Source organism: Macaca nemestrina, chromosome 1, assembly GCF_043159975.1.
Source record: "Macaca nemestrina isolate mMacNem1 chromosome 1, mMacNem.hap1, whole genome shotgun sequence".
Classification (NCBI taxonomy): Eukaryota; Metazoa; Chordata; class Mammalia; order Primates; family Cercopithecidae; genus Macaca; species Macaca nemestrina.
In genome coordinates this window covers 183509723-183526144 of record NC_092125.1, presented here as the reverse complement: position 1 = coordinate 183526144, position 16422 = coordinate 183509723, and the positions used below count along the sequence as shown (strand labels likewise).

Genomic DNA, 16422 nt, shown 5'->3' with positions numbered 1-16422 from the left:
AATTTTAATCATGATTATTACTTTACATTTTAATTATAATTTGGTGTGGCTTAAGTATACATTTCTGAGAGTGGTTGTGTAATGAAAACAGGAATTAGCTTTTCATTAACAAAATAATGGGAGAGTTCCTACTGCATTCTAGTCTGTGTTCAAAATCTATGGGCTGGCCTAAAAATAGAAAGGGGAGTTTAACATTTTGGTTAAAAACAGGCTTCTAAATTGGCTGTGTTCACAACCCAGTCTCTTGCTCCATCTTGCTTTATCTTCTCTTTCTTTTCAAAAAAATAAATAAACTTTTAAAAGAGACTTTGGTTGTGTCTGAGATTTCAAAAGGCTTTTTCAATTGTTTTTATTTTTATTTAGATAATTAGCACCATGGAGCCTCAGGTGTCAAATGGTCCGACATCCAGTACAAGCAATGGGCCCTCCAGCAACAACAGAAACTGTCCTTCTCCCATGCAAACAGGGGCAACCACAGATGACAGCAAAACCAACCTCATTGTCAACTATTTACCCCAGAATATGACCCAAGAAGAATTCAGGAGTCTCTTCGGGAGCATCGGTGAAATAGAATCCTGCAAACTTGTGAGAGACAAAATTACAGGTATGCACAGGATTTGAAGCTATGTTGTTCCATTAGATGTGCAGATCTTAGCAGAAATGCACATGTGTGATGATGCACCTGAGTGTCTATATCATGTACCCTGCTTGCAGGGTGGCACGGATACACAGTCATAAACTTACACCACATACACCACATAAGACCTTATTGTAGATTGGTACTGCTGGGAAGCAGATGAAGATTTTGGCACATCTTCATCTTCATGTAAAATGATCTTTTGATTTTGTCTCCTTTTATTCTTAATCATCCATTCCCTCCCTTTGTTCTATAGTTTCCAGTCCCACACTCTGCTCTCCCTATACTTTACACTAGTTTTGTTCATGTATTCTTCTCCTCTCAATATTTGCTTCGTGTGTGCCCAATGTTCTTCCAAGTGCCTGAAACAAGTGTTTTAAAAGGGGCCACTGTGGATGTGTGAATGGTTGACACAACTGCCCTTGTCCCTGGGGAGAAACAGGCCCTAAGGATAGCAGATTAATCTGGAATGCAACTACTCTGCAGTAGGAGGGAGATACTTAATGAAGATCTGCATTTGAGGTATTTTGTTTTATGTCATCTGTCTGTTTGTTTTGAAGATGCTCTTTAAGAAGTGAGGGAATTTTTACTTGAAAGTGAATCAACACCCTGTACAACTTCAATACATGAGATTTTTAGGTTCTGATTTTCTCCTAATTGACAACTGTTCGTTGAGAACCAAATGTTTGCCAGACACTGACACTATAATTCTTTGGGGGAAAGTTTCCCTGAAATCTTATTGGCAGTGAGAATATTTTCTTAGAGATATATTAGGCTACATAACGATGGCAGTGAAGCTGCTACTGTGTGATACTCCACCCCTGAAATCATTCATATCCAACTTTGAATACTTGTCAGTTTTGAGTATTGACTTTTGTTTTCTTTCTCTAGACAGTTTAATTAATCAGCAACTGTCCTGTAGTTTTTTTTTAAAAAAAGGAAGCTGTGTCATTAAAATAGGGGTATACATCATCTTTATTTTAAATCAGAGATTACATTCTATATGTGTGCGTGTAATTATATATATTCTTCTGTTCTCATAATTCACATGTAAATTTGTTCCCCTTATAAATTAAGTAGTTTGCAAAATCATAAAACTTAAATACCACTGCCACTTTCCAAAATATAAGTCATATAACACTCCAGATATAATTTTCTTATTTGAAAAATTGTAAGATAATGCTTGTCTCAAAGGGCTTATTGTGAGGATTAAATGAGAGACTAGATATATTGCATCTAGCACAGTGTCTATTGCTTAGTGGTGCCTCAGTAAATACATCTATTATTATAAGTACAGCTAGTATGCTTCAAGGAAAGTGGCCAGAACAGAAAAAAATATATCTATCAAGTTCTCCAAATAGGGCCAGGCTTTGATGATCTTGTACCAGAGCACTGGAACATCTATCCTTAAACAGAATTTCCCATACGTTCAGAAAGCCAATATTTAGATTCCTGAATAATCTTTATGTAATAGGATGATAATTCAAACCAAATTAAAACCAGTTAACCATATGATTCTTCCTCCTACTCCTATATAGGAAATGTATTTTTAGTGTAGCCTACCTTCAAAATACAGAGTCTGCCAGCTATATTAGTGAATATTATTAATCACCTTTTCAGAATTCCTTCAGAACTGTAGTGAGATTTTTGAGAAGTACTGATTCATGGTGTTGTTCCTTGTTTTCTAAAGACACATGTTTAAACAAGCAGATTCCTTTACTGAAAGAATGCTAATTTGGTAGTTCACCGAGTGGATTTGAATAGGAGTGACAGCTTCGAAGACAGCCTTTAATTTGGTATACAAAACCAAAATTGTCAACTTTGGTTTGTTTAGCACCCTCTCCAGCACAAGCAGAGACATACAGTAGCATCTGAGCTTAAAGAAGAAACTTATGGGGTTGAAAGCAGAAATACAATTCAGGCATAAATTTGTAATTATGCATCCTTCTTAAATTCAGGCCCAAAAAGTTTTTATTTGTAGAGACCTTATGGGAATGAGGCAGAGAAATATAGAGAGAGACCAGAGATATTTGCCCTCATTTGGTAGCAGTGTTTAATAAAAGTAAAACTTGTGGTTGTAAAGAGTGCTTATTAAATTCTTCATTTACACTACCTAATTAATTCTAGCATTTTAAATTAACAGTGAAACTAGTCCCTGCTGTACCATTCCATAGATGCAGCATATTTCCTCCATCCACCCGTTGTTCAGGTTTAATTGGCTATGCTAAAAGTCAGAGAAGGAGGGAGAGATAGGGCTGTGGGGAAATGGGGAAGGAGTGGGAATCGCTCTAGCGGAGGACCTCCCTGAGGCCAACATTTGGGGTTAGGTCACAATGCAGACTGGAAGAGGTGAGGTATATCACACTAGGCAAATGGAGATGCTGCCGCTGGTGGTTCAGAAGTCAGGGTAAATGACATCATGGGTATTTTTGTTGCCCTGATTTTTAACATCCCAGTCCCCCCTTTTCCTCCAACACCTCCTACAGATCTCAATGCATCTCGATCCTGTGAAGTTTACAAGGAGTTCTAAATATCCAGTGGGAGGATTGGGGGGTGGGAGGTGGCAAAGAGATAAGAATTCAAGATTAAGATTTTCCAGCCCCAACCACTCCCTAAGAGAATGTAATGGATTCCCTTAGAAAGTTCTGGCTTCTGTAACGTTAAAATCTCTTTAGAGAGAGAGGAAGTGACTCTTGATAGCCTTACCAGCAGGCTAGATTCATCCCTGGCTGTGAATTGTCAATGAATTCTCCATTTGAGAACAGATAGAAGAAATTTGGGCGTGGACTTAAGTGTTATGTGCTGAGGACGTAAACATCACCATTTATCAAGCACTTCCTCCGTGCTGGATACTTGCTAAGTGCTGGACATACCCTATTTCATTTAACACGGAGAACAGCCTCCGTTTTCTTAGATGAGGAAACTGAAGCTTAGTGATTTCCCCAGGCAACACAGTTATTATCAGGTGGTGGAGCTGGGAGTCACCCCTAGTTTCCAAAAGCATGATTTTATTTGGAGGCATGTACAGGGTAAAGACCCTGCCTAACCCCCACTTCATAACCCAATGCAACATTGTGTTCTTCTGAGCAGAGGTTCTTGGGCACCCTCTGGAGAGTCTATCTAATGCACCATGACTTTAAACAAGACTCATGTGTATAAAGGGAGGCAAAGATAACAACATTTATCATCCTCTGGGGATATAACTCAGCCTTTGTCTTCCTTTAGAGTAGAACCAAATTTACTGAAAATTCCAGTTTTAAGATACTTTTGGACATCTCTGTTACTTATCTTCTCAGAGACATTACATTTTTCTTTTTCCAACTGGGAAAGGACACTTATCAGGATAATCCAGGTACCAGGGAGAAGAGAGGCATATCCTGAGTTGCTCTTGTGTACATCCATGACACATGATGGCATTGGAAACTAAGTCTTTAGTTTTTCTTCTTCATCTACCTGCAGCCTCTGCTGCTGGGGAAAAAAAAGGAAGTGGCATGTGACCCACTGAGTTCATGCAACCTAGAAACTCTGGCAAAGAACACCAAATACCTGGTAGAAATTATATTATTCCTGTGGACTCCAAGGAGTTGATTCAGTTTCTTTTTTTTTTTTTTTGTTACCATTTTGGTTTCGTTTTGTAAACATTGAGATTGCCTTACTGAATGCAAGTTCCTATGTGATCAGTATTTTAGGGGAGAAAACATGTGGCTTGACCAAGGCAAGGTTAGGTGGCTCAGGGTATGTCTTGAAATCAGCAGAGCTGGATTATTATTATTATTTCTTTGCTTTTTTTGCGTTTTAATAAGTGTTTATCTTGTTACCACCCCAAAACAAATAAGGAAAGAAAAAAAAGAAAAATCTCTAGAAAGAAATTAGGTGGGGTGCAGTGACTCACTCCTGGAATCCCAGCACTTCGGGAGGCCAAGGCAGGTGGATTACCTGAGGCCAGGAGTTTAAGACCAGCCTGGCCAACATGGTGAAACCCTGTCTCTACTAAAAATACAAAAATTAGCTGGGCATGGTGGTGGGTGCCTGTAATCCCAGCTACTCGGGAGGCTAAGGTAGGAGAATTGCTTGAACCTGGGAGGCGGAGGTTGCATTGAGCTCGATTGCACTCCAGCCTGGGCAACAAGCGCAAAACTCTGTCTCAAAAAAATTAAAAAAAAGAAAAGAAAAAAGAAATCAGTGCAAGAGCAAACAGTTTTGACCTGCCTGTTTACATTGTGTGATTATTTGCATCACAGTGATAAAAAAAGAATTATATTTTTACCTCATGTCACTCTCTGTGTATCCATGCAGTGTACTTTTTTTTTTTTCTTTGAGTTGAAGTCTCACTCTGTCTCCTAGGCTGGAGTGCAGTGGTGCTATCTCGGCTCACTGCAACCTCTACCTCCTGGGTTCAAGTGATTCTCCTGCCTTAGCTTCCCAAGTAGCTGTGACTACAGGCACCCACCACCACACCCTGTTAATTTTTGTATTTTTAGTAGAGATGGGGTTTCACTGTATTGGCCAGGCTGGTTTCGAACTCCTGACCTTGTGATCCGCCTGCCTCGGCCTCCCAACATGCTGAGATTACAGGCATGAGCCACTGCACCCAGCCACAGTCTACTTTTTAAGAGTAGTTTTCTATTCATTTCAAGTGAGTGTGAGCTCTGAAGGGAATTTTTTGAGGACAGGGCAGACCAAACTGAACATTATCAATAACAAAACTGAATCTATTAAGAGACAAATATATGGAACATGCTATTAATACATAAGTGCTATGGGTGGTTGGAAGAGGTAAGGTTGGTGTTAGCTGGAGCTGTTGGGGAAAGTTTAAAAGATAGGGTAAGGATTTAGGTAGAGGAAAGAAAGGCAAAGGAATAGAGCTAAAATTTTAGTCAAAGAACAAAAGCATTTTGTGTTCCTCTGTGCTTTGGACAAAAGAAGTAGAGCTGGAACGTGTCTCTTTGGAAGCAGTGGTCTAATATGAAGCAGCATGGCCAAATGAAGTTAAGCATAGCAAAAAATTAAGTCAGTTAGAGTTGTACCCCAATGGACAAAGACAACATTTCCTAAACACCACTTCTAATCCATGTCTTCATTTCTTCCTTTATAATACATCTCTTTGGTTTAATTAATATCATTTAGTGGAAAAAGAATAAGGCCAAATAAATAACCTTTGCTACTGTGGACAAGAGGGTGGATATTTTGCTGCTACCTTTGGATCTGAATTTACAACCTAATTAAAGGAACCAACTCAGTTTTGATGCAGTAACATTGGGTAACTTGTGTTCTTTCTCAAATTTCTGAAAGTGCTAACAATCCTGTGTGTGTGTCTCTCAGTAGGAAAGATGTGGGACATGGACCACAGCAGTGGTGACAGTATCTATTAGAGCATCTGATAGGCCTTGAGTCATGACAGAGTACAGTCTATTGGGTTGAAGAGGAGAGGGGAGTGAGGGCTCTGGATTGTTTTAATGTACCTTATATACTTTCATGTACTGGACTTATAGGAACACTATGGGAATTTGGTTGAATTTTACTTCTGAGATAACTGTATAAACAATAAAAGGCTCTGAAAAATCCTAAGATATAAAAATTCCTTAAACTCACTCCCAAAATGTGAATTCAGCCCCAAGGTGAGTTTATTGGCATAATTTCTTACAACACCCAGCAGACATATAAGAATAACTGCAGCAGCTTTTATTTTTTGTGTATGCCTTAATGTGTGTACTGGGCACTATAAGAATGCTTTAAATATAGTAGCTAATTTAAATAATAAATCAAGTTATCTTGGAGAATCGTAATGGCCAGTGCTTTTGAGAACTTACTGTGTGCCAAGCATTGTGCTGAGATCAGTAGACAAGAGTCTCATGTAATCCTCAAGATAGCCACTTTACAGATGCAAAAACTTGAACTTAGGAGTAATTGAATTACTTGCCAACGTGACTTCGCTTCCAAGTTAAGGCAGCTGGTACTTGAACCCAGCACTGCCTAATTGTGAATTGTCAAATTTATACTTTACCTCTGGCAGTGTACCCCAAAATACTAAACTGACTCCTCCCCTTTACAAACCAACTCAGTTTGTATACCTAGGGAATGAAATTTTTTAGTACAGGGAAAACATAATTAGAGCTCAGAATCTTTTGTTTTGGAAAATAGCATACTGTGCATTAGAAAGAATTTTTTTGTATTAAACAGGTCACTGCTTAGCTAAACAAAGAAGACTAGACTTGGAGTGGTTTTTTTCACTTCTGATATTCTCTTTTCATGAAATACTCTTCAGTATATTCACCTTTTCTTTATTGTGCAAGCACTGTATTGACATGGATGCTGCCTACAATTTAAGCATAATAAAAAACCCAGCCTCATTTAGGCATATCCAAGAAAATCCCAAGATATTGATCAGCTAAATGAACTTTTCTATATGCACATCAGAAGGAGAGTCATTAGTGATGGGAAGAGTACAGCAAATGGTAGCATTTATCAGCATATTTTGCTGCTGATTTGGAAAATGTGCTTAGTACAATGTGATGTGTCTCCTGAATTCAGAGGAAAATCAGGCAGATTTGCATCTGTCATTTTATTTATCACCTCCCTGCAGTCATACATATTCTACAAAGAAGAATAAAAGAGTTTTGATTTGTTGACTTGGGAAGGGGGGTTGGTTATTGTTGGAGGTGAGTGGAAAATTTTTAGGTATGGAGGAGATTTGGCAGCCTAATGGGGTTACAAAACAGGAGAATTGGAGTCTGCCTTATTAAGGGGAACTTGAAGAACGTCAGAACATGAAGTGCAAACAGTAAACCATATAATCATTGTGCTTCTTACACACTCATCAAGGGGAATCAGAGACTTTCCATCCTTTCTAATTAGAGCAGGTTGGCAGTAGAGTGGAGCTGTGAGGTTTAGGGTTTGTGCAGGTACATTATGCATCTTCTGACACAATTTTTTTCCCAGAATGGCAGTAGTCAGGATTACAAACCAGGTATGGTTTCCTTTTGCCTCCTGGCTGTGTTCCCCTTCATCTTACCTTCCAAATCAGACGGTTCTGCCCTGCTTCCGAACTCAGATAACCGTAGGAAAGTATTCTCACATCCCAGGAGAGATGTCTCAAAGGATTTTTACCTAGGATGTGAATCAGGCTGGGTATTTTAAGAATTTTCTATTTCTGTACTTTAGCTGACTGTTTGGTTCGTAAGACCAATTCCCTGTTCACGCAGCCTTCTCTTCTTCCCCCAACACACACACACACACCCACACATTCACTCACTCACTCCTCCCTTCTCTGTAGAATGGCCTGGTTGATTGAGACTAGGAACTAAGGAGGAAGGTAATGTCAAACTGAAATTTCCACACATTATCTAAAAATGTAATTCATCAGCTTCAGGGTAGGAGGAAAGTGCTTTCTGAAATGTGTTAATGGGAAATTCATTTTCTTCTTGTCTTCTGTGAGGTGTAGTAGTGGTGATTTCTTTTTTCAATCTGCCCCCTCGCCCCCATTCCACATCTCCCTGACTGCTCTTAACTGATAAACTCTGTATCTGTGTTTATTCCTCGTAAGAACCAAAGATCTTTAAGTTGCCTTTTCGTTTTTTCTACAGTTCCCAAATTGAGCTTTGATAGGAGAAGATATTTCTAGTTTGGAGAGAAGATAAAATTCAGATAGAGATCATATATTTGTATAAGGTTTTTACATTTGTAAAACATTTTCAATCAGCCAACAGTATTTGTTTAGTGTCTACTCTCTCAGACTAAATAGGTGTTATTCCCTTTCCTTTCCTTCCCGTCTCTGAAATTCTGTATCACTGTCTGTGAGGAGGTCAAAATGGATAAGACCTAGTTTGTGCCCATGTGTTGCTATGGGACCAATGAGTCAGGGAAACCAGAACAAATGACAGCCCTTCATGAAAGTCTGGAAGAGACTGGGCCCTGGCTGCTTATTATGCATATTAACTACACATCTACCTTTGCTGTTTTGTGGCTGGGGGCAAAAGGGGAGTGGAGGTTGTTTTGTTTTGTTCTTCACCAGGGCCCAATCTTACCCTTCCTTGGTCCTGGCTATTAATGTCATTGCAAGAATAGTGAAAAAGGATTCATAATGATACAATGAAGTTGGAGGTTTGATGGAATGCCTACTATGTGTCAGCTACAGTGCTAGGCACATTATAGATGTTATCTCGTTGAAGCTTTATATAAGTGTTGCTTAATCAGTGATTTTATTCCCATTTTGCAGATGCACAACCCAAGACCTAGAATTAGTCAGCTGGTGAGTGGGGTTAGGGCATCTGACTGCAAAGTCTATGGTCTTTCTGTTACCTTACCACTGTCTGTGCTGAATGAAGACAACATCAGTTATGGGTGTTCAAAGGAGAAAAAGATGACAATGGACTGAGATTCTCTAAGCAAGTGTCAAAGAAAAGTGAGCCTTCAGCTTGGCCCTGAATTTGGCAGAGATTAGATTGTAGGAGACCAGTCCATGCAGAGGAGGCAGCTGAGCCAAGCTTCAGAGACGTTGTTATGGAATGAATGTTTATGTCCCCCCAAAATTCTTATGTTGAAGTTCTAACCCCCAATGTAATTGTGTTTGGAGATAGGGCCTCTGCGGAAGTAATTAAGGTTAAACGAGGCCGTAATGGTAGAGCCCTGATCTGATAGGATTAGTGCTCTTATAAGAAGAGGAAGAGAGACTGGAGTTTTCTCCATACACATGGAACAAGCAAGAAGGCAGCTATCTGCAAGCCAGAAAAAGAGCCTTCACTAGAACCCAACCATGCTAGCACCCTGATCTTGGACTTCCAGACTCCAGAACTGTGAGAAAATAAATTTCTGTTGTTTAAGCCACCCAGTCTGTGGTATTTTCTTATGGTAGCACAAGATGCCTAATACAGACATCTTCAAGAGATAGTGAATAGAACAGGCAGGACTACTCTGTCGGGTAAGTGAGGATACCACCTTTGTGTCAGTAAAATATCTGAAGCTCAGAGACGTTAAGTAATTTATCCAAGGTCACCGTTAATAAGTGGTGGAGCTGAGATTTGAACCCAAGTCTGATTCTGAGGTCTGCGTTCCTACTACTTTGCTGGTAACTAACTCTACTTAACACAGAAGGAAGCTGACAGCTTTCACACTTCCCATGGTGTCTGTAATCTGAGAATCGTTATTTATCTCTCTAAGGTGATGTACCCGTTTGCTCAGTGACTTGCTTTCCACCTACTTCAAGTTCTTGCGGATTTCTAAGTTTAGTTTTCTGCATGTCCCTTATTTTGTAGTTGAATGTCTGGTGAGATGCAAGTCCTCATAAACACAAAGTGGACACAGCTAGCTAGGTCAATAACTCTAATTCGTATGGCCACTAATGGAATTTCTCATCACAAACATCTGGAATCAGATTAAATAATTTTATTGGTGGTATAAGCATAAAATGTACACTTAGTGATCCCTGATATTTGCCCTTTGTGTTTGTTTTCAGAGGCTTTTATACTCAGTACTTCCTTTGACGAGTCAAGAGCACTTGACTTCTTATTTTTCTTGCTCTTTCTTCCTCTCTTCTTTTCTTTGCCTGGTTTGTTGTTGTTGTACTTTGTGTGTGTGTGTGTGTGTGTGTGTGTTTTGTCCTGCTTCCTCTTTCTGCCTTGTTTTTTGACATGTCACTTTGATCAAAAAGGATTTGCATTGGCTTATTAGATAGTGTGGAAAAAACTAAAATGGAAATAGCCATCAAAATTTTAAAAACAGGATAGAAGTAAATGAATATAGAATGGTAAAAGGAGACCAGAGGAAAATTAGTAAATTAAATGTGATTAAATGTCTCAAACGGACCACCTAGTTTGAGTTTTTATACATCAAGGAAACATGAATGGTGACAACTTTGGTTCCTTTCTCAAGTGGTTACCAGAATCCCAACCCCACACGCTTTCCCACCACTGGCCCTGTAGCCCTTTCTCTGGATCGACAGGCCTCTCATTGCGGAGACACTTGCCCACTATAATGCAGGATTGGATAGAAAACCTGGAATCACATACATGGAATTTTCCTCATCTTTCTTGCATGGGTCCATTTTGGATTGATTGACTTGCTTTTTATGGCTAGGGCAGGCAGTAACTCAGAGAAGCTGCCTGAATGGAGTTCTTGTTTTTATTAACGTAAGGTATAAACAGTGTGCCCTATGGAGGAGATGGTCTGAAGCAGGCCTTCCTTGCCTGCTGCCCTGAACTGAGGTATTACTGGGGTATTACTACTTTCTGAGTCACTTCAGTCTTTCCTTTCCCTTCAGACCCCAAGTCTGGACATGCAGGAACTTCAGTTTTCAGCTTCCGTCTTTCTGGTGAGGGCTTCTGCAGTGAGTTCTGTCTAGTTCCTCATTGCCCAGAGCCCTGAGCTGGACAACAAACAGGAAACTCAAATGTCACTCTCATATCCTGGTCCTAACTGTAGAAACTGGAACTAGTCCTCAGCCACCTTTGATTTTCCCAGTGCCCCTCACCAGTCAATGGACACAGATCGCCCTCTAAGTACGAAAGAGAGAGAGCACTACCCAAGAGCTCCACACACCCCAGCACACACACACATCCCCCAAACACTTTCTGGTCAGAAATACCAAACACAGTGCATCAGAATAACCAGAATTGAGACAGACTTCACTGAAAGTCCTGCCTTGCCTTCCCCACCGCCGTACTTGATAGATATATTTGAAACCTTATGTATCTCCATTTCCTCAATATACAGTAGAGAAGATAAATCTTCACCCTACCTTCTTTGGATGGTACTTGTGACTTCAAACCAGGTGATACATGTGAAGGCACTTTGTAAACGAAAGCAGTCTATAAATGGGTTGCTCCTACCTCGTAACTCCTAACCACTTCTCACCAAGGGTGTTAGCCCTGGGCCAACAGATGGATAAAGGGGGAGGAGAGGGAAGGTGGATGTCTGTTCCTGGTTCAATGTTAGGTTATGTAATTCCAAGTAGGAAGTAGGAGATAGCATCTGAGAAGGCAGGAGAATAGAATGGGAACTTACATTTACTAAGCACGCACTAGATGCCAGATGTTAGGTGTCACCTTATATTTATCTCATTTAATCCTAACCACATCTACTGTAGGTAGATATTAGTGACCCTGTTATTTAGACAAGGAAACCAAGGCTCATGGAGTTTAACGTGACTAGCCTAAGATCACACAGCAAGCAAGTGGCCAAGCCGGCTGCATACCCATGTCTGGCTGCCAGTTGGGACGAGAGACCTTCACAGAGAGGGTTTCCCACATTCTTGCTGTTTCATCCTGAGTCACGAATGCGACTGTAGGTTGTATTCCAGTGAGCCTCAGGAATAGCCGCAGAAATAATGAACGCCAATTGCAGTGGTTCTGGAAGATTGTAAATGCAAGCCTTTAGTTCAATAAGATGCTCCTCCATTTACAATGGGATTATATCCCGATACACCATCATAAATTGAAAATATCATAAGTTGAAAATGCATGTAATACTCTGGTAAACCCATTGTAAAGTCAAGAAATCATAAATCCAACCATCGTAAGTCAGGGACAGTCTGTAGTTGAATATGTCAGGATAATTTCTGAGATTTTGTTTTAAATTAGGCCACTTCTATGAGTGGTAACATGATAAAGTGGAAGGATCCACCAAGCTCTTGTTCTCGGGCTAGCTATGGGACTTTTGGTGGATCAAGGCATTCTGTGCCTCAGGTTGTTGTGCATAAAATGCAGATAATACTGACTTTTCGCACCTTTCTGTGTGTTGTGAGATCAGATGATTTGCTAATGTGCTGGTAAATTCAGGGTATTACTGTGGTCACCTATAAGACAGGACATTGTAAGCATGGGATTTATGAGGGTAAAACAAACACTTAAACCCCCTGTGATAAGCTATCTTTCCTTCCTAGTCTGCCTTCCAGATGTTTTGTTCAGTTATCTACGTACATCTCAACAAAAGCTGATTAACTCTCTCAGACATCAGTGTCTAACTGTTATTAATGCGCAAGCTGATCAAATTACAATGCCACAGATCCTACTTGTGCTGTTAATATTAGATTTTGGATTCCGGTCTACAATGAATGATTTTTCCTCCATGCATTGGGAAAATTGGTTAGCAGAGTTCATAAGAAAGTTTAATTAGCAGGCTGTTTGTGAAAATAGCGGCTGTGAGTCATCATTCAGAATGAACTAACATTTCTCAGGCTCGAATTTGTTCTTCTGTTCCTTGAGCAGCCACATGGGATCCTTGTGTTTGGGAAGCTGGTGTCCACATGTTGCCCATTTGAATGGCACCATGTAATAAACTAATAATCAAAACATCAAATTTTAAAAACCAGAGAGGAAGTGGAGGTATAGGGTGTTTGTATATATGGATACGTGTATCTGTGTCTGCTAAGGGAATATTTTGGGCCTAAACTAATCCAGCACTGTGCTAGACAGGATGGTCTAGTGATTAAGAGCCAGACCGCCTATGTCTACATCTCTGCCTTACCATTTACTAGCTGTGTAACAGGCAAATTCTTAACTTCTCTGGGCCTCAGGTTTATCATTTATAAAATAGGGATATGGATAGGATGATTGTGAACATTAATTTATGTAAACTGCCCAGAACAACACCTGGCATATAGTAATACAATTCTTACAGCAGTTCTGTGAGATGTAGGTATTATTAGCCCCATTTTATAGATGAGGAAACAGCTGTGTGATCTTGGATAAGAAACTAACTTATCTAAGATCACACAGCTTCTAAGTGGCAAAGTTGAACCAATGTTTATTTGACTCCAAAGCCTCTGTTTTTATTTACTATACTGTACTAGCTTCCAGGGTCATATGCCTAGTTCATTAAGTGTAGATACTGTGTGTGTGTGTGTGTGTGTCTGCATGTGTGTATGTGTGTACCTGTGAGAGTGTGCTCCTGCTTGACTATTCATGCAGCCACACACAATTGTTTGGCATTTTTTTCCTTGGGTCTATGGTTCTCCTAGTGAAACAGGGAGCTCACTGCTTTCTACTCACACAGTGAGCTAGAACCAGACTTGTACAACTTGTACCAAAATGAAAATGTGTCTTCAGATGTCTGACTCTCCTCCCACTATGCACTGCTGTCCTGTGTCTAGATTATCCCAGAAGCAAGACTGTGTGATGTCATCTGAGAAGCCGAATCATAGACTGTCACAGTGAAAAGAGACATTAGAAGTACTCCATGGCAGCCGGGCCCGATGGCTCACGCCTGTAATCCCAGCACTTTGGGAAGCCAAGGCAGGTGGATCATGAGGTCAGGAGTTTAAAGACTAGCCTGGCCAAAATGGTGAAACTCCATCACTACTAAAAATACAAAAAAAGCCAGGCATGGTGGTGGGTGCCTGTAATCCCAGCTGCTCGGGAGGCTGAAGCAGAGAATTGATTGAACCCGGGAGGCAGAGGTTGCAGCAGTGAGCCAAGATGGTGCCACTGCATTCCAGCCTGGACAACAGAGCAATACTCCTTCTCAAAAAAAAAAAAAAAAAAAAAAGAAGAAGAAGTAGCCTGTGACTTGGTCTTATTTTCAACTGGTCCCATTGTTATCTCAGGAATTATAGTTCAGCTTTGGGGACCAGATCCCACACCTTAGGTAAAAATCTTGAGACAGTATTCAGTCTTGTTTCAAAGGGTAATATTCATCTGAGAATTCCATCTAAAAATCTTTCCCAAAGGTGATCTCATCTCACACTAGGCATTTTTTTTTTTTTTTGAAAATTATTGAGTACTGAGCACATTCTGGGTATGATTCAAACCGTGGGTTCATTTGGTGTCCTGACTGTCAGGGTGACATTTCATTTTCCATTGCCTGGGAGAGCTGAGCCATTAGAAGGTGTTCACATTTTGCAATCTCACTCATATTCCTGGGCACTCCTTCATTTTCACATCTGCCAGGTACTTGACTCCATGTAATGAAACTGGTCATTCTTGCTTGGTGTAGCCATTCCCCAAGAATCCCCAGCTGTTTAGAAAATCAAAGAAGATGACTTTCCCCCGCAATTTCTACCCTGAAGACCTATTTCTGCATGAGTTGTTCTTGAGTTTTTATCTTTATTTTGCCTTATTTCCTACCTGCAAGTTAAATAGCAATGAAAAGGGAAAACATACTTTTGTTTCTTGTTTTTCTCTTCTTCATGGATCTGGGAATTTCTTTCTTTTTAAACATTTGTTGAAATCAAGCTAAGCTGTTAGAACATGATGGAGAGCTTTATGCCTGGCACTTTACTGTCAGCGAACTCCTCGATGATAAGGACAGAGGTGTCCATTTCTGCATTTCACACAGATATTAGTGGTAGATCCAAGGCCAGAGAACCCCTTAGCGTTATTTCAGAAAGGACACGCTGACAGAGGTTTTCAAACAAAGTCCTTCAGCCAACATTTGGCATCCTGACTTATCTCTGAATGGACAAGTTATTTATCTCATCTCCTTGAGTGAGAGCCATAAATGTCTTTTACTTTGAATAAGGCAGTTTTAATGGATTTATATTCAGTTAATGTTTATGAAGTATTACTCTGTGCCAAGCCCTCTCATGTAACTTATCTCTTTTGATCTAAATCCCAACATGATATCAGGAGCTTCTACGTGCCCTTTGTAAGAATGGTGTCTGGTGGGAGTTTTAGAAGCCATTGTCTTAGTGTTAAATATAGCAGTTCCTTTCACGCACAGACATTTCACCCACAGACATTTCACCCACAGAAAGTCTCATTTTGCCCAAAGGCTAATTACAGTGTATGTAATTAGTATTAACCTGATAATTTTTTCTACCTCTTCCTCCTTTGTTGCTAAACCCTCGCGGTTAACATTGCTGGAATCACCTGTTGGTTTGCATCCACTCTGAGTGGAATGTCTTGTCTATCTGACACCCAGACCTTTGTTTCATGTAAGAGTAAGCCAACCAAGAATTAAGAATTCTGGTGCATTTTTCTGGCTAGCTGGGAGTTTGCCAAAATTCTCCTCTTTTTTTTTCAACCCTTGTTAAAAATATTTTTAAACGTGTGACTATTCTTTCCTGTCTTGTAAGAATATTCTGAACATAATTTAATTTAATGTTGCTTCGATTAAGAATCTTTCCTTGCCCCAGGATCATCAGTCTGAATACTCCTTCTTTTTGTATGATAAATGCTGAAGGTGAGATAGTTGTCACAGGCTTCTATAGTCCTAGTGCACTACTTAGAATATCTTTTCCTTTTCAGTTTTTTTTTAACTAAGTACTTGATACCAGCTTTTTATCTTACAAATTTCCTTTCTTTTCTGAACAAACAGAAGAAAAATCAAGTTCAGATTAATTCAGTTTTTCATTTATTGAGGTGTATTTTTGAAATGTATATTTAAAGACCTGTCATTTGGAGCAATTTATTTTATATAACAAACCAAAAGAGTAGGGGGGTGGAAGAAAAAGAAAACACCTCCTTTGAGAAATAGTTGGCTGGCCTTTCTTTTGTTTGTTTTTTGAGTCAGTGTCTCCCTCTGCCACATAGCCTTGAGTGCAGGGGCAGGTTCGTGGCTCCCTGCAACTTCTCCTCCCAGGCCCAAGCAATCCTCCTGCCTCAGCCTCCCAAAGTGCGGGGATTATACGTGTAAGCCACTGCACCCAGCAGTTAGCCTTTCTTAATGAATAGTGTAGTTTTGTAATTGTTTTTTTCTGCTTTTGGGACGGCTAGAAATGAATGTATATAGTCTGTGCATTTTCATGTTCAGAGACATCATTTTACATCCATGTGAACAGTTTGGCTATCTTCTCTGAAATCAGAAACTCTATTAAAGGCCTGTGTGTGCTTTGGAGCTGGATGGATATTCAG

The 16422-nt window shown here is 39.9% G+C and overlaps 1 protein-coding gene across 19 annotated transcripts in view; it reads left to right on the top strand.

Moving 5' to 3' along the window:
* LOC105495017 (ELAV like RNA binding protein 4) overlaps positions 1–16422 on the top strand; it is a 155659-nt gene that overhangs the window by 97656 nt on the left and 41581 nt on the right. For all 19 annotated transcript variants that reach the window (XM_011764151.3, XM_011764157.3, XM_071093233.1 and 16 more), the window contains one exon: positions 364–604. In XM_011764151.3, the coding sequence (XP_011762453.1) occupies positions 364–604 (241 nt within the window). The remainder of the gene's footprint in view (positions 1–363; positions 605–16422) is intronic.